The 25520-nt window shown below is 42.0% G+C and overlaps 1 protein-coding gene across 1 annotated transcript in view; it reads right to left on the reverse strand.

The window, feature by feature from the left end:
• Positions 1-25520, reverse strand: part of LOC125452656 (structural maintenance of chromosomes protein 6-like) — a 104559-nt gene that overhangs the window by 6522 nt on the left and 72517 nt on the right. Inside the window, exons 18-26 of the mRNA XM_059645708.1 lie at positions 24489-24624; positions 24289-24369; positions 23893-24063; positions 23666-23803; positions 12482-12627; positions 9965-10090; positions 9032-9137; positions 5877-6029; positions 4487-4584 (exon numbers count right to left, since the gene is read on the reverse strand). Coding sequence (XP_059501691.1) covers positions 4487-4584; positions 5877-6029; positions 9032-9137; positions 9965-10090; positions 12482-12627; positions 23666-23803; positions 23893-24063; positions 24289-24369; positions 24489-24624 — 1155 coding nt within the window. The remainder of the gene's footprint in view (positions 1-4486; positions 4585-5876; positions 6030-9031; positions 9138-9964; positions 10091-12481; positions 12628-23665; positions 23804-23892; positions 24064-24288; positions 24370-24488; positions 24625-25520) is intronic.

Here is a 25520-nt window from a genome sequence, read left to right on the forward strand (position 1 = left end):
TAGTTGATGATATTAAATCCAAGTGAACTACTTGCGCAATGCTCAAGCACAAAATAGGAAGCTGATATATCAGTAGCTAAGATTTAATCTGGTATCATCCTGATCTGTATGTAACGTAACAATGCCGAGCAATGCATGGAATCTCAACTATACCATTGGGAGACCCCAAGTAATATTTGCAAAATGCCTTTAAATTACAGAATTAGCTCCATCAACAAACCTAAATTCAGCAGCAATGCTATCATTTAAAATTATGTTGCAGTCGAGAGCATTGACTCAAAAATGGACTATCATTCCCACCAAATTTCCGGAAATTATTTTTATGCTTGGTATGTAGCTGAACTGATGCTACCTTGCACATTGTATGGCTTTCCTATCAGTGGTTGATACAGATTTTAAAACATAAAACATAGAACAGAACAGGCCCTTCGGCCCACAATGTTGTGCTGACCTACTATCCTACTAAGACCAAACTACCCTGCATAGCCTACATTTTACTATCCTCCATGTGCCTATCTAAAAGTCGCTTAAAGTCTCCAAAGTATCTGATTCCTTCCCAAATAAAAGGTGATAATTTCCCATTTTCCGAGCAAATTAGAAAGCAGGAGGTTAAAATTGTATCAGTGATAATGGGAACTGCAGATGCTGGAGAGTCCAAGATAATAAAATGTGAGGCTGGATGAACACAGCAGGCCCAGCAGCATCTCAGGAGCACAAAAGCTGACATTTCGGGCCTAGACCCTTCATCAGAGAGGGGGATGGGGAGAGGGAACTGGAATAAATAGGGAGAGAGGGGGAGGCGGACCGAAGATGGAGAGAAAAGAAGATAGGTGGAGAGGAGAGTATAGGTAGGGAGGGGATAGGTCAGTCCAGGGAAGATGGACAGGTCAAGGAGGTGGGATGAGGTTAGTAGGTAGGAGATGGAGGTGCGGCTTGGGGTGGGAGGAAGGGATGGGTGAGAGGAAGAACAGGTTAGGGATGCAGAGACAGGCTGGGCTGGTTTTGGGATGCAGTGGGTGGAGGGGAAGAGCTGGGCTGGTTGTGTGGTGCAGTGGGGGGAGGGGACGAACTGGGCTGGTTTTGGGATGCGGTGGGGGAAGGGGAGATTTTGAAGCTGGTGAAGTCCACATTGATACCATTGGGCTGCAAGGTTCCCAAGCGGAATATGAGTTGCTGTTCCTGCAACCTTCGGGTGGCATCTTTGTGGCACTGCAGGAGGCCCATGATGGACATGTCATCTAGAGAATGGGAGGGGGAGTGGAAATGGTTTGCGACTGGGAGGTGCAGTTGTTTATTGCAAACCGAGCGGAGGTGTTCTGCAAAGCGGTCCCCAAGCCTCCGCTTGGTTTCCCCAATGTAGAGGAAGCCACACTGGGTACAGTGGATGCAGTATACCACATTGGCAGATGTGCAGGTGAACCTCTGCTTAATGTGGAATGTCATCTTGGGGCCTGGGATAGGGGTGAGGGAGGAGGTGTGGGGGCAAGTGTAGCATTTCCTGCGGTTGCAGGGGAAGGTGCCGGGTGTGGTGGGGTTGGAGGGCAGTGTGGAACAAACAAGGGAGTCACGGAGAGAGCGGTCTCTCCGGAAAGCAGACAGGGGTGGTGATGGAAAAATGTCTTGGGTGGTGGGGTCGGATTGTAGACGGCGGAAGTGTCGGAGGATGATGCGTTGTATCCGGAGGTTGGTGGGGTGGTGTGTGAGAACGAGGGCGATCCTCTTTGGGCGGTTGTGGCGGGGGCGGGGTGTGAGGGATGTGTTGCAGGAAATGCGGGAGACGCGGTCAAGGGCGTTCTGGACCACTGTGGGGGGAAAGTTGCGGTCCTTGAAGAACTTGGACATCTGGGATGTGCGGGAGTGGAATGCCTCATTGTGGGAGCAGATGCGGCGGAGGCGGAGGATTTGGGAATAGGGGATGGAATTTTTGCAGGAGGGTGGGTGGGAGGAGGTGTATTCTAGGTAGCTGTGGGAGTCGGTGGGCTTGAAATGGACATCAGTTACAAGCTGGTTGCCTGAGATGGAGACTGAGAGATCCAGGAAGGTGAGGGATGTGTTGGAGATGGCCCAGATGAACTGAAGGTTGGGGTGGAAGGTGTTGGTGAAGTGGATGAAATGTTCAAGCTCCTCCGGGGAGCAAGAGGCAGCGCCGATATTGCTTCAGGACATGGTCGAGCAGTTTCAAGGCCGAAGAGATTACAAGAGAGTTGCCATGGGAGAGAGATTCCCTGAGGTTGGTCTTGCTCTCCAGAGGAGCTCGAACAGTTCATCCACTTCACCAACAACTTCCACCCCAACCTTCAGTTCACCTGGGCCATCTCCAGCATATCCCTCACCTTCCTGGATCTCTCAGTCTCCATCTCAGGCAACCAGCTTGTAACTGATGTCCATTTCAAACCCACCGACTCCCACAGCTACCTAGAATACACCTCCTCCCACCCACCCTCCTGCAAAAATTCCATCCCCTATTCCCAATTCCTCCGCCTCCGCCGCATCTGCTCCCACGATGAGGCATTCCACTCCCGCACATCCCAGATGTCCAAGTTCTTCAAGGACCGCAACTTTCCCCCCACAGTGGTCCAGAACGCCCTTGACGCGTCTCCCGCATTTCCCGCAACACATCCCTCACACCCCGCCCCTGCCACAACCGCCCAAAGAGGATCCCCCTCGTTCTCACACACCAACCCACCAACCTCCGGATACAACGCATCATCCTCCGACACTTCCGCCGTCTACAATCCGACCCCACCACCCAAGACATTTTTCCATCACCACCCCTGTCTGCTTTCCGGAGAGACCACTCTCTCCGTGACTCCCTTGTTCGTTCCACACTGCCCTCCAACCCCACCACACCCGGCACCTTCCCCTGCAACCGCAGGAAATGCTACACTTGCCCCCACACCTCCTCCCTCACCCCTATCCCAGGCCCCAAGATGACATTCCACATTAAGCAGAGGTTCACCTGCACATCTGCCAATGTGGTATACTGTATCCACTGTACCCGGTGTGGCTTCCTCTACATTGGGGAAACCAAGCGGAGGCTTGGGGACCGCTTTGCAGAACACCTCCGCTCGGTTCGCAATAAACAACTGCACCTCCCAGTCGCAAACCATTTCCACTCCCCCTCCCATTCTTTAGACGACATGTCCATCATGGGCCTCCTGCAGTGCCACAATGATGCCACCCGAAGGCTGCAGGAACAGCAACTCATATTCCGCTTGGGAACCTTGCAGCCCAATGGTATCAATGTGGACTTCACCAGCTTCAAAATCTCCCCTTCCCCCACCGCATCCCAAAACCAGTCCAGTTCGTTCCCCCCCCCCCCCCCCACTGCACCACACAACCAGCCCAGCTCTTCCCCTCCACCCACTGCATCCCAAAACCAGTCCAACCTGTCTCTGTCTCCCTAACCTGTTCTTCCTCTCACCCATCCCTTCCTCCCACCCCAAGCCGCACCTCCATCTCCTACCTACTAACCTCATCCCACCTCCTTGGCCTGTCCGTCTTCCCTGGACTGACCTATCCCCTCCCTACCTCCCCACCTATACTTCCTCTCCACCTATCTTCTTTTCTCTCCATCTTCGGTCCGCCTCCCCTTCTCTCCCTATTTATTCCAGAACCCTCACCCCATCCCCCTTTCTGACGAAGGGTCTATGCCCGAAACGTCAGCTTTTGTGCTCCTGAGATGCTGCTGGGCCTGCTGCGTTCATCCAGCCTCACATTTTATTATCTTAGAAAGCAGGAGGGATTGGAGGAAGGAAACCCATAGTCTGTCAGAATGTGAAAATCCATTGGATCTTCTGGCAACCATGAAATTCAACTGGAATCAGGGCCCGGAAATGTTAACCAAAAGCTTCCATCCCATCAGAGGCTGCAGGCAGTAAAATAGCCCTCGGGACTCCCAGGATGGAGGACAGCCCATGCAAATGTTGTGTTGTTTTGTCAGAGTCATGGGGAAAGGTCCACCATGGGGACTGGAAGCAACAGCAGGAAGTTGGATCTCCTATTCTACCTCACTCCAGTCCCTCAGTTATGCACAGATCAAGGGACCTGCCCCATCTCTTTACAGACTGCCTGCCCATTGTGGTTAACTAATCAAGGAGGCCAACTCTGTCTGACAGAATTGCAGCTTAGGTGAGTATGTGGAGCTCAGACAATCCCTCTCAGCTAATGATTTGGCTAAGGCAGGTTAATGCTGGGCTACGCCACCATCTTGCCTAAGTAAGTTTTCTTCGTGCCTCCAAATAGACCTGGAAGGTTTTGACTTTTAAGAATATATGTAACCAGGAAAAGAAACTGCATGTGAAATCTCAAAACGTATGGTATTCCTGTCAAGGCTTTGTTCTCTAGAATCTAGCCCCTAGACAAGGACAAACTTGAGAATTAATAATGTAAAATCAGGTTAGTAATGTGTTTGACACTTATATTCATTTAACACAAGGCCATAAATCAATTTATTGTTTCATTAAAGGAAATGGTCTTACTGTACCTTGTAGTCAGTGGAGTAAAAAAGAAGAATTGATCACACTTTATAGAATCCGCCACCCGCAATATCAGGTCAATAGAAATCCTACGATTAACCATATCCTAGAATTGAACAAGGATATAAATACATAAAACTGCAGATGCCAGAGATTTGAAACAAAAACAGAAATTGCTAGATAAACTCAGCAGGCCAGACAGCATTGTGGAGAGAAAACAAAGTTAACTTCTTGAGTCCAATTGGGTTCTGAAAAAGAGCCACTGGACTCAAAACATTAACTCTGCTTTCTCTCTCCAGAGATGCTATTGGACCAATTGAGTTTCTCCAGCAATTTCTGTTTTTGTTACAAATACGTATATAATTTCAGAATAGCAACTTCTACAGATTATCAGACGTGCTCTGCCATTTTAATCTTTTGCATTTCTTCATTTCTTTTAATGCACTTGCTTTCCAGTTTCAAACACTTTTTAAACATTTTAATTTCCTTTGCACTCACAGGTCTCTGGGGTGAAGAAATCATAGCTTTACATTTGCCCACTCAACTTGAATTCTAAGATTTCGTCAATTTAACTCAGAAGTAATCATAGAAGGAGAACAACATATCTCGGGATAAATGCTGAAAGTTAGTAGAGCCTTTTCACAAATTGAAATAAATGATGTACTACAAGAAAGAAATGAGATTTGATCTTTCAGCTCCAGTTGCAAACACCAGTCAAAAGTCAAAACGGTGGCATAGACACATAAAGATGTGATGAGGTTGATCTGCCTTTGATTCACCTCCCTAAGTGGAGTGCAAAGACCTTCCTGAAGGTTAAATACATAAATTAACTTGAGTTTGAAATTAAGACCTTCTCTATTCAATACACAATAACCGTTCGACCAAGGAAAGTACAAACCAGAAGCCTGACTTTCTAACCTTTGCAACTAAATCACATGCAAGCAGCTGCCAGAACTTGAAGTTTATAGTTTCTGAGAGTCCGAACTGTTCTTGGTCATTGCTTAAGGTGTATCATGAGTGATGTGCTATCATATGGCTGCATTATACAAATTCAGAAAACTTCTATGAACTTACAAATGTTGATGAACTCAAATTAATACAGTTGTCAGAAAATTTAAAAGGTATAGCTAATAATCTACAAAAGCATGCAGTACAGAAAAACTGCTTGAGCCAAACACCCTCAAAAGAGATCCAGTTAGCAAACAGATTTTCCAAATCTTTTTATAGCTTAACACGATGCCATGCTTATTTCAACTGGAGAAAATATTGTTTAGAAATTGACTCAATAATGCCAAACATCTTATGTCCCCACTGAAGGGAAAAATAATGAATTACAATAAATGTTGCTTTTTTTTACTTTTAGCAACCAGGAGATTGTGGTCTTAAATATAAACATACCATATAAACATCAAACTCATCCAGACAACAGAAAGGAGACTCTATGGTGTCCCACAGCGAAAGAATGAAGCAAACAGTTGAGAAGGAGCGTTCACCTCCAGAAAGGAGTCTTGTATCACCTTGTGTTGTCTTCATTCCTTCTCCACATTCAACCTTCAGTAAGACATTTACAACAACTTGAAAAGAAAGACTTGCATTTATGAATTGCCTTTTCTGACCCACTAACATCTTGAAGCATTTCTTCAGCCAGTGAAACATTTTTCAAATGTAGTCACTCTTCTAATGCAGAAAAGGCAGCAGTGAATTTTCAGACAAGAAGTTCCCACAAACAGCAATGCGACGACTGTTAGATAATTTGTTTCTTTACAATGTCGATTTAAAGATAAATATTAGTCAGGCATTGGATACGACTTTCTTACTTTTCTTCAAAAGCATGTTGTGAAATCCTCTAAAGCAACTCAAAAGCATAGACAACTCCCTGATTTAACTTTCCGTTGAAAATACAGTACTTATCACGGTGCAGCACTCCCCAGCACTGGTCCGAGAAGAGTCTACGCCCGAAACATCAGTTTTTGTGCTCCTAAGATGCTGCTTGGCCTGCTGTGTTCATTCAGCCCCACACTTTGTTATCCCAGACACATCCTTCCTGGGTTAACCCTCTCTAGTCCTCTTGGAACTTTATAGGTTTCTATGAGACCCCTCCTCATTGTTCTAACAATGCTGTATGGTCTGTCTGAGCCTTGTTGGTCTGTCAGAACAAGGAATTAATTGCAACCAAGTGTTACAGACAGGCACTTTCAAAGATGCAGGACTATATGCTAAGGGACGCATTAAAGCTTGGGGCAGCTGCCACCAAGACACAGTTGGCAAGGACCACTGTCTGAGGTCTTCCTGCATAAGTTAAATGGGGGTCCATTCAGTTATCACACCCTCCTGGTGCCTCAAATTCATGTAAATAAAGTCTGCTTCAAGCAAGAGATAATGGGAACTGCAGATGCTGGAAAATCCAAGATAACAAAGTGTGAAGCTGGATGAACACAGCAGGCCAAGCAGCATCTTAGGAGGACATGAACGGTCTAGGCCCGAAACATCAGCTTTTGTGCTCCTAAGATGCTTCTTGGCCTGCTGTGTTCATCCAACTGTGGAAGCGTAATTGATGTATTACAAACACAAAACACTGGAAAAGTGGTGGACTTGTCCTGTTAATCAAGGATGACATTTGTTCAATGCTGAAGGGTGACCCTAACTTGAAAGAACAAGAACGAGATGTAGAATCAGTTTGAATAAAGATAGGAAATGGTAAAAGCAGGAGGCTCCTTGCGGGGTATGTTCAGAGGTTCCCATTGCAGGAGTTACATTGTGGGTCACAGGATACATAAAAAAGAAGAAATGAGGCATGTGACAATGATCATGATTGACTTAAATGCACAGGTGGTGAAAATCAGGTTTTTCAAAGAAAACTTAGAAAGTGAGCTCATAGAGTTTACAGAATATAATGGGGAGGTGGACAGTTTGCCATTCCCAAAGTTGAGTATACAAGTAATTTACTGAATTAGTTGCCTTCTATTACATGGAAATAAAAACGTCCCTCTCTGTGGCTGTTCAGTTCGTATGTGACTAAATTCTAAAACTGGAAACAGCCCAACATATTCATCATTTACTAATTACCTCTTCAATGTTTGTTTATTTTAAAATGGCATGAAACTGGCATAGATAGAGGTCTGTAAAGTCAAAGGACTGAATGGCATCTTTATTGGTAAGTTTGTGTTAGAAAGCAGATTGACAAGGCATGGGTTTTAATTATCTCAGAGTAGGATAGCGTCTTCTTTCTCAAGTGGACAGTGTGGAGGATGTTGACTTTGTCTGCACTTCAAGAGGGAAATGTGTTTGTTCTTGATTGGAGCAGAGATTGCATTATATAGGAGGAAAGTACCTATTTTGATAACACTTGATCTTCAGCATCTCATAGCAAACATGACGCATAGCACCCACCTGTACTATAGAGAGTACTATATTTTCTCATATGCTTCTTGTTTACTTATTCTTCTCTTGAATTCCTAATTTAACTTTAATTCCCTGAAATCAGCACCTTTATATTTACTTTTCTCAGGATCTGCAGTGTAACTGCTTGATCACCTGAGGAAGTTGGAGAGGAATCTTGCAGAGTAGTATTAAAACCCTTTTTCCTCTCTGAGGTTTTGCCCCTTCCAGTGGATTATGTAGCTATGAAATGGGAGCAGTTGGGTAACAGGACAGAACCAGTCTAAAAATGATGCCCTGCCATGACATATGACACAGACCTGCTGCAGCAAACTAAATCCAAATGCGGCAACCTGATGAAGCACCGAGTCTTTCTGGTCCATTAATTTTGTATATTGTATGGCAATCCTACAACAGTTGTATGGGTTTCCAGCATTCACCCCTTATAACTAATTCTCAAAGTGAAATATGGGGTCGTTTCATCAAACTATAGTGATTCATTGGACAAGCCCAGTACTATCCACACATCATGATAACTAACCTTGAAAGCTCATGTGCCACCCTTAAGACCTATTTCAATCAATAGACCTCCATCACATTTCATCACTCTTCCAAAGCTTTCTTGGTCTTCAGTATCTCATAGTAAAGATGACTTGCATCACCCACCCGCATTGTTTTTCTTACGTATGCTCCTCATTCACGTAATATTCTCTTGAATTCCCATTTAACTCTAATTCCCTCAAAAAGGCACCTTTAAGTTTACTTATCATGAGATTTCCAGTGTAACGCTTCGATCTTTCTATTTTATAAGACTATCATCATCTGTGGGAAGTATCGGTTATTTTGTCAACACTGACTAACGCTGCATGTAGCTATTTGCTCTTGATAACATGCTAATTATTTGGTACGAATAACTGACATGCAGAGAGAAGTGCTAATTATGATTAATTAATTAATTCCTGATAAAAGGTCATGCCTGCAGTTAGTCCCCAACCTGTTGACCATTTTCAGATTTTTACCTAATTTTTATAAACAGATTTCTGATATCTGCAGTATTGTTCTTTTGTATTAGTGCTTGTATACATTTTTATATATATTTTGGCTACAATATTATTCTACATTTGTGTAGCATATTCCTCAAAGTATGTCTTCAAATGAACACATGAATAACTCACCATGATTGAAAGATCTCTATTCTTATGGTCGAATTTGATCATTCCATAATACTGTTGCTTAGACAACAAAGTACTGAAGTTAAGTTTGCAACGAATTGACATGGACCTATTTAATTCAAACATAGAGAGAAAATACCATCATGATTAAAACAATCATATACAATAGATACTATATATAATGCTGGGCAATTTGCTAGAAGAAAGAATGAAAATAAATAACCTTTGTTGGGCAGGAAGCATATAGAGAGAATATGTTTAATACATTTTTTGAGCTATATCTAAGATGCCAAATGGGCCAATATGCAATCCAATCCATACAATTCCAATAACTTGCTAACCAATTAGAATACCGGGACTATTGCCAGTCAGCTTGCATTTATATAGCACTGTTTGTCTAGTTACGTTAACAAGATGGTTCACAGGAGAAGGAGATCATTTTGGAGATAGAGCTGCACCAGTCAATAAATTACAGGTAGTCAATTATAACAAATTGGTTGTTTCTTGGTGCTGTCAGAAACAACATTTGATCAAATAAAACCCAAGATCAAACCAGATACCTCAATAATTATAACCATCAACATTCAATTCCTCACCAATATCAAAAACAAGTCATGTAGCTGTAGGTGTAAGGCAATTGAACCAGATGCAGTCATCTATTGCCTTTTGTTCCTGCTTAATTTCAAGATGCAAGCATTGCATCTCCTAGAACATTAGCATTATGGAGAAGAATCTATTGCAACTTTCCAGCCAGGAGCATCAGAATTCTGTGTCTCAAGTTTTCACCAACTGTGTAAAGAAACTAGATAATCATATCCAACTCATCTACAAGGACATGACAGACACAATATTTTCAAGAAGAAGCAAAATATAAAAGCACTTTAAGTATAGTTCAACAAATAGAAGTATATTTACTGAATAAACCACGACAATTACTTCAGGAAGCTTTCATAAGCTTTGTGCCTTTCCTTCATTATTTTATCGATCATTTGCATAAAATTCTTCAGGCGCTTAATCCCATCTTGGATGTTCTTTTGCAATTTTAAGATTTCAAAGTACTGCCTGTCCAAAAACATTAAAGGTTATTAATCTCAGACATACTAATGGCTTTGAAATGCGTACTCAGTACAAAATAAATCTCAGTGATTTGGGATTTCAGCGGCTGGGGAGTTGGGGGTGGGGTTTGTGATTTGTGGAGACAGTGAGGAGAAATATAAACCTCCAAAATGAGTCTGATTTCAGGTGGGAGATTAAAAAGCTAAAATGCTGAAGTGTGAAAGGACATTCAGCCTCAGATCTTCGGGTAAATGTCCTCCATGGTGGACTTCAGGATACACAACAATGCAGAATCGCTGAGCAGAAGTGGACAGCCAAGTTCAATGCCCATGAGGTTGGCCCCCACCAGGGTCTTGGGTTCATGTAAACATACACACTGTCTCCCACGTGTGTGCGCACACACACACACACACACACACACACACACACACACACACACACACACACACACACACACACACACACACACACACGTGAATCTGTGGGATGAATTTATATTTGTCGATACATTTTATTTTGTTCAAAAAGCACACAATATATAGACACTCAGTCAATGTGGCATTTTATCAATTCCTAGTTTACAACCAGGCTGACTCCAAACTTAAAACAGAAACAGATTCTAAACAAAGCCCCACACCTAACATGCATTGCCTGACCTAAAATGTCACATCTTCTTTAACTGATAAAACTTTTAGTTCTCTCAGGACCATGACTTGAAACGAATTCAGGGATTTACATATACATACTAATCAATTAAAACTTTCTGACTGATTAAAGATATAACAGAATCTTGTGTTTGCTTAGTACATCCTCATCAATGGTGCGAACCTTTGATCTTTTACTTATAAATCCATGTCTGAGACTATGCCTCTCACTAACACTTGAAGAAGGATTGAGGCTCTGAAAGATTGGGTTTTCAAATAAACCTGTTGGACTATAACTTGGTGTCATGTGATTTCTGAACTCATCCACCCCAGTCCAACACCAGCACCTCCACATCAGGGATGAATGGAGATAACCTATCCTCGCACAAGAAACAGACTGAGCATTTTGAATATAATAGTGATTCTATGTGGCTTCACTTTGAGTCATTAAAGTTTGAAGTCAAGGCATTCGGGTTTCCCTGACTGGGAAATGCAGAAGCTGAAAGGAGAATAGAAAGGTTGAATCCATGAGGCAAGTTTTTTTCCAGCACTGCTTGCTGGCAACAGAGAAGTGAAGACCTAGCAACTGCACTCTAACTGCAAGGAGCCAGATTTTTGTGCAAGATGTGGGAAATTTATGTGAGGAAACCTCTTGACTGGACAAATCTTTCATTTAAAGGAGCCCTCATTTATCACTCTTTCATTCTGGGTTGACAGGTTGGGATGGATTTGGACTTGCCACCTCGGTAGGGAGCTCAGAGATGGCCACACATTGTAGTTGGCTAATGAGGGTGGCTGGTTGGAAGCCCTACCACAGTTCTCTGGGACTTTAGTACCGTTGTATTAAGGGCTGTTAGGTCTTCTAACCATCATACCCTCTCTCAAACAATCCTTTCCCCATTTTCCCTCGTAATCCCATGTCACCTCCCATCTCCCATTTCCCATCCAGACTTCTGCACATTCCCAATGCCACCCTTGTGTCATCTCCATGCTTCCTCATACCATACATCCATTAGCAATTGGTACTCTGTATGCACAATTGGCAGACCTCAGGAGTTATGAAGATATGGAACAAATAAACTTCTGACATTCCAATGAAGTTCTCATTCAAGCACATTCAATTATGAAAATAATGTCATTCATGAAATCCATTCATACACGTAAATTGTTCATGCAGTCGATTTGTTGTAAAACCAAGCATCTATTTCCCTAACTGCATCAAATCCTTTAATAAGCTCTAAAGCTATCAGTCAAAATGTCAATACAGTCATCTGGTGAGATGAATGGTTTCAAACCTTTTGCAATGCCATTTAGTATTTATTATGGGCTCAGGAAGAATAACAAATGTTACAAGTGTAAACAATAGATTATTGACAATTGAAATTACAAAAACATTTTTTTTAAGAAGCTACAGTAGATGGTCTGTCAATCAATGCACTCAGCAGTGAGTAACTTTTTGTAATCTAACTAAAAACTACAAGTCTTTCTGTTCTACTTTAAAGGGCTGGTGATTTAAGTGACTCCAGATCACTACACTGAAGCAGACATTGAATCTACCCTTCACAAATATTTGCACCTCCTCCACAGAATGGTTTTCCCACATTGCAGGTTCAGGCTATTACAGGGTAGAACAGGTAACTGAACTATTTTTGTTAGACAAAAGTTATGTTATGTATAGAATCAGAGGATGAATCTTCACAATTAAAGGCGAGAGTACTTCATTTATTGGATAAGCAGTGTGCATTACAAATACCTTGTAATTTCTTCCTTGTTCCCATGGACTTCTTGTGCCATATTGATCCTTTCCCTCAAGCAATTGATCTCCACATCAATACTCTTGGGATCTCGAGAGACTTCTAATCGCTGCACACAAATCTGCCTGGCTTTAGCAGTATCTCGCTGGAATAAATAAGAACATAAGAAGTGGCAAAGCAGCATGTGGTACTTGGAACATCTTGCTGAATGGATGTGTGCTTCAGACAGCTCACCATAATCTACATCTAGTTTCATATTAGTTGGGGAATATCTAACTCTTTGTGAGCAAAGGTAGACAGATTGAGTTGTGTATTTCTCTCAGAATTTCTTCATATTGAGCAACCATTGAAAAATTGATGAGGCCAGCCCAATAATTTCCTGTTTCACCAGCACAGGTGTTAATTTCATTTTAAACTTCCATCTAAGCTCCCAGTGATCAAACTCAGTCTGTGCAGAAAATGAGACTGATGAAGCTATATTAAATGCTAGGAAATAGGCAGGTTTGTATTGGCTGCCCATTATATATAGGCCCTAAATTTAGTCTCCATTGAAGTCAAGAGTGTACATAAAACGAGACAACTGACCTGATCCAACCCAAAACCCATGCGATGCTTCAGTGAAAGTTATATCTGAAAACCAGCTGCAGCAGCTAGAACTGGCATCATTAGGGTGAGTTGCCATTCGGGCATCACCACTGTGATGGATACACACTGAATGACACTGATTAGCTTTGTATTGTTGATCCTCATCTGATAGAAGGGTGACAGATTTCATATTGAGTGCTAGTCATGTTCACGAACCCAATTTGTACAGCAGCTGTGATGAGTGCAGATGGCCCAAAGCTCACACCACAGCCCATTTAACATGAGATAATGGGAACTGCAGATGCTGGAGAATCCAAGATAACAAAGTGTGGAGCTGGATGAATTAACATGACCCAGCTTTGCTGAGTGCAAGACTATTATCTATAAATGAGCATTTGAAACAGAAGAGCAGATGCTGCCTGAAAATCTCATCCACTTTCTGGCTTTTTGGCTCCAAAGCAGTACATTGTGATCCCTACATTGTGGTCTGAAAAAGTATTGGTGCAGCCCGGTACTAGTTTTATTAGAAATCCCCGTGTTTGGGCATTCTATATCCATTCAGGATAATCTGAGGCAGGGTAGAAAAAACAAAATGCAGATGTAAAATTTTCTTTTCCTCTTCCTCTTTATTATCTGTGGAATGTTAGTTTTAGAATCATTCAAAAGTGGAAACCACTTTTCTACATCCATCCTGTAAAACTCTTTTGTTGTCTTATCTGTTATCTTGAGCCTCCTCCTCAATTCGTTAATATCATGCTTGCCCTGATACCCTTTCAATTCTTGGCTTATCAAGAATCTATCCATCTCTGTCTTAAAAATATTCAAAGACTTTGCTTTTAATTCTTTTTGAGGAAGAGATTTTCAAAGACTTTCAACCCCATGTGAAGAAAAACATCAAATTGTCCTCCCAGAAAAAGTCATAAATATTTTGAGGAAAAACTCTGAGTTATAAAACCTGCAATCTCATTGAACAGTGGCTTACTTGGAACTTGGGTAACTTTGATGCTGAGTGGGACAAAGCCTTGTTCAATAAAACGTGCAAAAGAGCACATTAGCAGCGGATGCCGTCAGTACCTATAAATGAAGCACTAACCTGGTGAAGCGATAACACAGTGCCACAAGCTGAAAAAATATCATTGATTGAGTTATACATTCCCACAGCCAACTCTAATTTCAATGTTCTGTTGGCTTGTCCTGTTCATTCAGTTTGAAGGATGACAAACATTTAAACAACTAAAAGAAAAGAGGTGTAGAGCTGGATGAACACAGCAGGCCAAGCAGCATCATAGGAGCAGGAAGGCCGACGTTTCAGGCCTAGACCCTTCTTCAGGGTCTAGACCCAAAACGTCAGCCTTCCTGCACCTATGTTGCTGCTTGGCCTGCAGTGTTCATCCAGCTCTATACCTTGTTATCTCGGATTCCCCAGTATCTGCAGCTCCTACTATCTCTAAAGAGGAACAGCTTTCATACACACCCCTGTCCTTAAACAAACAATAACAGAAATAGCTAGAGAAAGTTAGCAGGTCTGGCAGTATCTATAAAACAAAACAAAATCAACCTCTACTTCTGTTCTGAAGTGTCACTGGACTCAAAACATTACCCTGTTTTCTCTCCACACATGCTGACAGACCTCTTGAAGTTCTCTCGCAATTTATGTTTTTGTATTTCGGATTTCCGGCATCCACAGTTCTTTGTTTTATTTTCTATCCCTGTCCTCAATATTAGTAGAGTCCAACATGTGAGTGTGAAAGAGAATTCTGAAGCATTTCTAACCATTTGCAAGCAGATGTGTCGGGGGAATGGTCCATATCAGTCTTTTTCTGAGTCGCCCAGCATTGCAGATGATTTGATTCACTGCATATGATAGTAAGAAGCAACTAAACTGATTGAGTATAAGACTATGGGCCTTAACAAGATCCCAGATGTAGCGCTGAAGACGTGCTTCATAGCTAGCCATCTAGCAAGGCTGTTGCAGTAAAACTAATAAAAGTAGAAAATGCAGGTGTATCCTATACTGAGAAGCTGAGAAAAGTCTGATTTAGCCAATTGCAAACATATCAATGTTTTTTCAGTGACAGATGATGTCATGTACAAAGCTTCCAAGCAGCAGTTACTCACAAAGGTTCAGTTTGAGTGACTATTCAAGTCCAAAGATCATCATGGCTTTGACCCAAACGTAGACATAAGAGCTCATTGCAGGTATCACAGTGATATCCCTGATAAGGAGCCAGCATTAGATCAAATTTTCCATCAGTGATACTTATTGAAATTGAACTTGATGGAAATCAGAAGGAAACTTCTCCTTCAGTTAGAGTCATGCTCAGCATCACCCAGGTGGTTGTAGCTTTCTGAAGCCACTCATCCCATCCCTAGGAGCTTTTCACATTAGTGTCCTTGATCCAAGCATTTTCAGGTGCTTCAAAGATCTTCCAACGTAATATCAGAAATAGGCTGATGAATGATGATTAGCCAGTGTTCAATTCCTTTACAATGCTCAACTGATGAAGGAAGGTTTGTCTGCATCCAATAGAATCTAGATAGCATTCAGGCTTGGGCTGATAAGTAGCAATTAATGTTAACATCAGAAAAAGTGCCAGGTAATGACCATCTCTTGTAAGAGAGAAGCTAGCCATCTCCCTTTGACACCATCACTGAAAGCCACATCAACAATATCCCATGAGTTAACATGATCAGTCTGGACTTGCCACATAAATATTCTGGCTGTAAGTTTAAGTCATTGACCGGAAGTTCTGCAATAGGTAACCCAGCTCCCAACTCCCAGAACCTTTCCATAAAGACAAGTCAGGAGTGAAATGAAATACTCTCCATTTCCCAAATGAGAGCAACTCCAACAACAGTCAAGTATGATGACCGAGATGAGAGAAGAGCTCTGTATCTCTCTCGCCCCATTATTGCACCAGTCACAATATAACTTTTTTCCCAGTTCCCCAAATGGCTCATCATATGCTTTCACTACATTAGACTTAGAATAAAAAGATCCAACCATTTGTTCTTTGATAAACAGAAAACTATTAATTGATAATTAAATATGACTCATTCAATGAATATGCAGAACTGATTAACACATGCAGTTTGTAATGTGAATATATTATTTATTATGAGTCACAGGGGTAGTGCGCTGGAAGTACAGCCCTGCTATTTCTGGAATTATCACAAAAGTTAAAGATTTTAAAATAAGTGCAAAATTATCCAATTTACCCGATTATGAGACCCAGGCTGGTGGAAAGCTTAGGCCAAGTTTCTGTACTTAACAAGAACAACTGCTTATAACATGGAAACAGATTCAAGGTACAGGTAAACATTTATAAACCATCAGCAAATATCACTTGTTAGAGCCCTTGTTGATTTTTTTTGGGTTTTATTCTTTTATTAATTTTTGGTTTGGACCTGTGAGCTGTGAGCTGAAGAGGAATTTTGAGATCTGAGTGACCTCTTGTGTTAAAAAGAAAATAGACTAATTAAGCTTTTGTTGATTCATGAGGCCAGGCTTGGAAGTAATTTGTAGGTTGGTTCCCAATCAAGGTTCTATAGATGCTTATCACCAGGAAAGAGCATTGTGTTTAAACAAACAGCAAAAGATGGCAACGAATAAGGTGAGCATCTGAAAATTGGTTCCAGCAAGTTTGAAAAGATGCGAAATGCAAGCATGCAGCAGATGTTGAATTTGGACCTTGTAGAGGAGACAATCAGATGGTCAGGGAATTGTCAGATTTGAATTGGCTGTCTGTTTCTGTGTAGTAACACACTATAAATTAAACATCTAATAGTATTATAAACTCCCCTTTACACCTAAACACACACACACACACACACACACATACGCACAAACACACACACCACACAGAAAAATTGTTTATGGGTGGTGGAAAACTGGGAGGTAGTTCTGTGGTTCTTATTCACACATTGTTGAGATGATCCTTATGCTGGTCAGAATGCTACTTTTCAGTTGTCATTCTTTCAGTAGACACAAGGTGGCTGGGTCACTTATACAAGGTCCTTGACTTATCAGGTAAAAGTCCCAGCTCGCAATAACTGCTAAAGAAAAGATGAACTCATTTTCGTCAGGTTTAAAGTGAGTTTTGACCACAGAGAACAAAAAGACAGCTTCTGTGCTGGTGAAGATCAAAATATTTCTCTCAGCCCTAGCCCCAAACCCATCAGTTACCCATACAGTTTTTGGTAGGCGAAAGACTTTTGGCATCACTATCTAGTCATAGACCAATCAACTTCTTGTTGCCACCCCACTGCATCTGTACACAACCCATCAGCTCCAGTTTACCCACAACTACTTCAATTGTTGCTTGCTCAAATAACTGTGTACACAATACTTTCCAAGAGTGTCAAAATACTTGTTTTACAAAACACACAGCAATCTTTGAATAATAAAGTATGGAGTTGGATGAATACAGCAGGCCAAGCAGCATCTCAGGAGCACAAAAGCTGACGTTTCGGGCCTAGACCCTTCATCAGAGAGGGGGATGGGGAGAGGGTTCTGGAATAAATAGGGAGAGAGGGGGAGGTGAACCGAAGATGGAGAGAAAAGAAGATAGGTGGAGAGGAGAGTATAAGTGGGGAGGTGGGGGGGGATAGGTCAGTCCAGGGAAGACGGACAGGTCAAGGAGGTGGGATGATGTTAGTAGTTAGGAAATGGAGGTGCGGCTTGGGGTGGGAGGAAGGGATGGGTGGGAGGAAGAACAGGTTAGGGAGGCAGAGACAGGCTGGGCTGGTTGTGAGATGCAGTGGGGGGAGGGGACGAACTGGGCTGATTTTGGGATGCGGTGGGGGAATGGGAGATTTTGAAGCTGGTGAAGTCTACATTGATACCATTGGGCTGCAGGGTTCCCAAGCGGAATATGAGTTGCTGTTCCTGCAACCTTCGGTTGGCATCATTGTGGCACTGCAGGAGGCCCATGATGGACATGTCATCTAGAGAATGGGAGGGGGAGTGGAAATGGTTTGCGACTGGGAGGTGCAGTTGATAATTGCGATCCGAGCGGAGGTGTTCTGCAAAGCGGTCCCCAAGCCTCCGCTTGGTTTCCCCAATGTAGCGGAAGCCACACCAGATACAATGGATACAGTATACCACATTGGCAGATGTGCAGGTGAACATCTGCTTGATAAGGAAAGTCATCTTGGGGCCTGGGATAGGGGTGAGGGAGGAGGTGTGGGGGAAAGTGTAGCACTTCCTGCGGTTGCAGGGGAAGGTGCTGGGTGTGGTGGGGTTGGAGGGCAGTGGGAGCGAACAAGGGTGTCACTTTGGACTTCACCAGCTTCAAAATCTCCCCTCCCCCCACCGCATCCCAAAACCAGCCCAGTTCGTCCCCTCCCCCCACTGCATCCCAAAACCAGCCCAGCCTGTCTCTGCCTCCCTAACCTGTTCTTCCTCTCGCCCATCCCTTCCTCCCACCCCAAGCCGCACCTCCATTTCCTACCTACTAACCTCATCCCACCTCCTCGACCTGTCCGTCTTCCCTGGACTGACCTATCCCCCCCCACCTCCCCACTTATACTCTCCTCTCCACCTATCTTCTTTTCTCTCCATCTTCGGTCCACCTCCCCCTCTCTCCCTATTTATTCCAGTTCCCTCTCCCCATCCCCCTCTCTGATGAAGGGTCTAGGCCCGAAACGTCAGCTTTCGTGCTCCTAAGATGCTGCTGGGCCTGCTGTGTTCATCCAGCTCCACACTTTGTTATCTTGGATTCTCCAGCATCTGCAGTTCCCATTATCTCTGATGCAATCTTTGAATAACCGGTTTTAAAACAGTTCTTTCTCATCTCAGTTTACAACCATAAAAAGCAAAAATTAAACAGACACAGCCATGACAGTAATGGCAATACCCTTTAAATAACACACACATGGGCATACATGGGCACTCACAGGCATGGACACACACACATAGACATACACATGGACACACACACAAACACACACGCATACACATGGACACAGACGCATACACATGGACACACACACGCATACACATGGGCGCACACACAAACACACATGCATACACATGGGCACACACACAAACACACACGCATACACATGGACACACACACGCATACACATGGACACACACACGGACACCGACCAAGTAAAGCGAATATGATAGATTTTCTCTCCAGAGGCTCACATTGTAAAATACCATTTTTGACTAATAATAGTTAGTTGGTTAAGGAGAAAATACAAGGTTGATTGTTCGGATGGCAATTGATCTGTCATTCTAGCACAGAGACAGATCACTAGACAGGCAGTGTTGCCTCTGGAGTCTTGGCAGACACAACTTCAAAAGAAAACATGTCCCAAGAAGTTTTCCCAATGTTCTTCAAGAGGACTACCAGATCTCACATTTGACTCATGGCCAGGGTGTTTCAGAAAGACAAAGAAGTGAGCTGGATTTCCCCACTGAAAAACAAACAAACTCCACCTCTACTAAAACTTTGTTCAAAATGAAACTAGTTCTCTATCAGGCAGGTGAACTCCAGTAAACAAATTCAGAATGTGATGAAGCGATGAGGTTTCCAAAAAAAATGCCCTGCTAAAAAGGAGCATGTTTCCATGTCCAAAGTGGCCTTCCAAACATGAAACAAATCCAAGTATCCACAGAACTTAAAATAAATTCATCTTTCCACAATCACTCAAAACTCAAGCCCTCAAAAAATAAATTCGACATGTAGTCTTCATGAAGCTCAACACAATCCAGGACAAAGCGGTCTGCTTGAATAACTCAATTTAAACATTTATTAGAACATAGAACATAGAACATAGAACATTACAGCACAGTACAGGCCCTTCAGCCCTCAATGTTGTGCCGACCTGTCATACCGATCTGAAGCCCATCTAACCTACACTATTCCATGTACGTCCAGATGCTTGTCCAATGACGATTTAAATGTACCTAAAGTTGGCAAATCTACTACCGTTGCAGGCAAAGCGTTCCATTCCCTTACTACACTCTGAGTAAAGAAACTACTTCTGACATCTGTCCTATATCTTTCACCCCTCAATTTAAAGCTGTGCCCCCTCGTGCTCGCCGTCACCATCCTAGGAAAAAGGCTCTCCCTATCCACCCTATCTAACCTATCTAACCATTGTTTATTGTTCTAATTCTAGTTCTAGTTCTAATGATTGCCTCCACCACTAGTGACAATGTATACCATTGATGAGATAGACTACAGTAACTTGTAAAGGCTTCTTTAACATTAAATCCCAAAATTGTGACTTTCATCATCTGGAAGATCAGGGGCAACAGACAAATGGGACACTACAACCTGCCAATTCCCCTTAAAGTCACATACCATTCTGAAATGGAAGTGTATCATTCTTTCTTTGCCAAGCCTGTTTCATTCCCTGTTGACACCACAATAGTTTCACCGTACTGACTGGAGTGCTCCAAGAAATTGGTTCAACCTTACCTTCAGGACAACAGAAGTTTACTAAATGCCAACTTTTGTCACTAATATGCACACCTTGTCATAGAATCCCTATAGTGTGAAAACAGACCCTTTGGCCAACAAGTCCAAAACAAGCCTCAGAGCATCCGACCCAGACCCATCCTTCTATAACCCACCTAAGCTACACATCCTTGGACACTATGGGCAATTTAGCATGGCCAATTCGCCTAACCTGCACATCTTTGGGCTGTGGGAGGAAACCAGAGCATCTGGAGGAAACATATGCAGACATGCAGGGAATGCGTAAACTCCACATAGACAATTGCCAGAGGATGGAATTGAGCCCAGGTTCCTAGTGCTGTGAGGCAGCAAAGCTAACCACTGAGCCACCGTGCCACCTTGTGAATAAAGAAATGTCAAAAATGACCCTGCCCTTGCTTTCCTAAATGCCAGGTTCGCACCCACAACTCAATGTAAAACAAAAAAACACCACAGTAACTTCGGTTGTTTACATATTCAAAGAACTGAGTGGGTTGGTTTGATTCATTAATTTATGCCAAATACTTTGAAAGATCTCTTGAGGAGGTCCCCATTTAGGTAAAATGAGATCAAACAAAACATGCGTAACAAGCAGTTACAGAATAACATGACTCTGCCATGCCAATGGTGCAAATATTCCTAATATTTTAACTTAATTTTCTGCATGCTGTAAATGACACCTAGGAATAACAGACATGAACCATGTGTGCCTTTTAATTAGTAATACATAATCTAATGAATAATCAATGCTAATATTGCAGTATTTTTATCACAGACATCAAACAAACTACTCACACTCCTGCAGAAAGACTATCAAACCAGACCCAGGATTGGGACACCTCAGTGAGTGACTGCAAAGGATACTGCTGTGCTGTCACAACCCAGTGGTGGCTTTTAAGTGCTTTCTCTGGTTGTACATGGGAAGATTTCCAGATGACAACAGAAATGTGAAGAGAAAAGATGTAAATAGGATTGTTAACTCACTTTACCAGATCCAGATGCCAAAGGAGAATTTCTTCTATGACAGTAGAATGAAACTCCTTTGCGTCCTGCAATACGCTCCAATCCATAGCCAATTTGGGCTGCCTTTGTTTTTTCAAACAATTGTTGCTGTTTTGAGTGCCTTCTGTCTTCTAGACCTCCATGGTGAGGCATCTCTGTGCATGAATATTATGTAGCACTGTTGCAATCTTGGGCAATGCTATAGAGTACAACCAGAATAGTCCAGGCACCTGCCACATATCTTCATTGTGCTGTGTCCCTTTCACTTGTGCTGGAGTGGTATGAAAGTGCTCCAGTCAAACCTGTGTCAGATATCTTCGGAATAGCCTGAACATATCCTTTCAGGTTCGATAACTGAACCATGCAAGAAAAAATTGCATAACTAGCAGGAAAGGTGATACTCACTTGTATGATTGGGTGGAAATTCAGAGAAGCGAATCATTTCCCACTGATGTAGGTAACAGAATTGATGAAGGGAATATGCAAAGCCAAGTGGAAACAATCCATCAATCTGTGGACCTGCAGGTATTCTGCCACAATATAAAACTGTCGTCTTCAGTCATGCTGCCGCTGTGGTTTATTGCAGTGAAGTGGACTAAATGACTTAGACGGGCAAACAATGCATCAATGAACCACTTACTACAACTGTGCACAGCTACAAGGCTAACATTTCAGATTCCTATAATGAACATTGGCTGTTTGTCAGGTTTCAGTGCTCAGGACATACTGTTAATTGCTTCCTTTATGAAGTTCAGCATCCAGAGAATCTTAGGAGTGTATTAACATTAAGGGCATCAAACAGGTAGCATGCGCCCCACCGTGCCCACCCCCCACACCCCACCACGGTGCTTGACCAGCTCACCTCTCTTCCCCATTACTCCTTCTCATCTTCCTTGAAGTATGTTTTTCAAGCATCAAATCCATAACCTAATTTATATTCCACTCAAGAAGGGTGTAAAACAGGTTAGTAATTCGGGGTCATGCTTTTTACTTAAGTGCTCAAGACTAAATTCACCCTTGTTATGCACTTTTTAAAATGATGAAGAAATAATGAGCCTTACAGCAAGAGATGAAGAGAGGAGGTGGAAGCAGAGAAAGAAAAATGACCAAAATTTATCAAGAATTAAGAATTCTGTCTCTTGTCCCTTTAAATTAATTTCTATCTTTTCAGTGGTGTTTCACAGTCTGGGTGACTGTCTTGTGAAGTGTGAACATCATGAGCATAGAGGGATAACAAATGGTGCCACTATATCATCACTAATATAACACAGTGTGAAGCTGGATGAACACAGCAGGCCAAGTAGCATCAGAGAAGCAGGGCCTTGAAAAACGGTCTTGACCTGAAATGTCACTTTTCCTGCTCCCCTATGCTGCTTGGCCTGTTGTGTTCATCCAGCTTCACACCATGGTATCTCAGATTCTCCAGCATTGGCAGTTCCTACTATCTCTGTAACTATATCATCACTGCTTCATTCGACTGCCCCTTTTGGGCTAAGGATTTCTAATCATCTGCTGGAAATGGTAGAGAAAAACTGGGCCATGTCTAAAGAGAATCTGGAACTATATCATCACTGCTTCATTCGACTGCCCCTTCTGGGCTAAGGATTTCTAATCATCTGCTGGAAATGGTAGAGAAAAACTGGGCCATGTCTAAAGAGAATCTGGCATAATGCATTCCTGCCCCGTTTCTTGTTGTAAAACTCTGCAGTTACTCAGAGGAGAATTCAGGTTTAGTTCTTTAATTTTGCTTGGCAACATAAGACTCAACTCTTCAACTAGCAATATTGCTGGAAAGAAATCTTGGCAGAGCTGCGCACATGCATAGACAGGTACCAGAAACTGGCCATTAACCAAACCCAGCTATCCCTAGGGCAACAAGTCAGTCAGCAGCAATTCTTCTCATTCACTGATCCCACCATCAAACAGCACACATAAATAAGGGTTGGTGACTGCTCATCAATAGACTATTATTTGAAGTGCTTTGAAAAATGTCAATATTATAGCGCATTATATGTATTGGTTATATTATTGTGGTAAATTCCACCATTTTATTTCAGAACGCTTTTCGTGTCTGCTCACTAGAAGAATAGCTTTAATAATTGTTTTTAAGTCAATATACTAGATAGAGAAACCAGCGCTTACCTCTAAAGTATTTTCTTTAGTTTCCAAGCTCTTCTTTAGTTTGTCTATTCTCTCCAAATGTTTATTTCTTTCCTCTTCCAAATGCTTTTCCTTTTGTTTATATACTTCAATTTCTGTGTCCATTTTGCTTAGTTCTTCCTGTTGTGGCAATTCATTTCGTTAATTTTTTTTAGAAAAATCTCTAAATCTGATAACAGTTTGCAAAACATTGCATAATTAGTTTGCACCTTTCTTGAGTCAATTTCTTCTGCTATTGAATGCTTTTTCTCTCTCATCTCTTTCCATTTCTTTTCATCCTCATCCATTAACTTCCGATGCTCATCCATATCCTTTCTTGCCTGCTCCAAGTTAGTTTTGGCTGACAGAATTCTGTGATAGATGTCTCGGGTTTCTTTTCTCTAGTGAAAAGTTAAAAAAAAGGAAGCTTGCATTCATAATAGAAGGAATCGGCTACCACCCTACCCTATATAATGGATTCATTTTTGTGGATTGGCTCAAGTCTCTGAAAATATTCAATGATGAGTGAAAGAAAAATTAACAGCTGAATATTCAGTGCAGCATTCAAAACATAGCATACATGGATATCAAAATACAAGTAAGTCATAATTGATTTTAACACTTACTAGTGTGGGAATATGAAATGGCTGGGGCTCCTCAATGTTTTCTAAATCTCCAAATTCTAGCTCAATTTTAGTTATTCTTCCCTGAAAAGTATACAATAGGAGATAATTCCTGGGATTATTCCATTATGATGGACAGTTGATAATTTAAGATGAAAAGAACAGACTCAGTTACATTTTCCTTTGGTCTTCCAATTACTGACCTGGATTTGTCTCCTTTTCATATGTGCTTTATTGATATTGGAATAAGATAACTCGATTTTATTCTTTATTAAATCTGACCGTTTTTGATTGAGTGATAGCTGTTCTATCTTTTCATTCAGTTCCACCTCCAGCTCCCTGTTACACAAAGGAACTCAGTGACAAAACTTGTTTAGGTTTTTTTTTGGAAAATTAACTACCTAATTAGACACAACCTAGGCCTTCAGTAATAACAATACTTTGTAAGGCCAAACCAACAGTTCCATAAACACCCTGGTCTTCATTTTCCAGTCAGCAATGAAGTGCCAGAGCTTGAGGCAAACTGCGGAAAGTACTTTGAGCTTATCTGATTCACCGGCTGCAGTCGAGAACCAGCACTTCTTCTGCAGTATTTCAATGTTGAAAGCATCAGTGAGGCTGAGCAGCATGATACATTACTGCAGAGGCTATGCCTCCTAGTCACAAACTGAAGACACATCCTTTAAGGTCAGTCTTCAACTTCATTGGCAAGTTCTGCAGTTTTCTTACCAGATGAACAAAACTCCTGAACCAACATTGCTTTTTAATGAAATTTCATTTGTAGCCTTCATGACTGTGAAAGTGCTTTTGATCATTTGAAGTCAGAAAAACATACAACAGCTGAGAAGCATACTCCATGAGATAATGGAATTTAAACTCAAGTAATAGATCTGGAGTATAAATCTAGTCTCAGTGACCATGTCAACTCTCTCCAGTTGTTGTAAAAGCTGTGCAGTTCACAGATGTGCTTCTGGGAAGGAAATTTGCCACATAATATGACGCATAAGAATTGTATGATTCATGTGATTAAAGAGAAGCAAGTTCTTCAAAATGCTCACTTTTCTCAGTTCTCCCAACCTGGACAAAGGCAAAATCAGACCAGGTAAAAATCATTTCTGTGAAACAGTGAAATGGAATACATGTCTGGGGAATACTATTTGGCCCAAGTTTATGGCCTAGGAAGATAAATATTAATTTGGAAGCTGGCGGATTTGATGGCATCAACTAATCTCCAA

This window comes from Stegostoma tigrinum, chromosome 4, assembly GCF_030684315.1.
Source record: "Stegostoma tigrinum isolate sSteTig4 chromosome 4, sSteTig4.hap1, whole genome shotgun sequence".
In the NCBI taxonomy this organism is placed as follows: domain Eukaryota; kingdom Metazoa; phylum Chordata; class Chondrichthyes; order Orectolobiformes; family Stegostomatidae; genus Stegostoma; species Stegostoma tigrinum.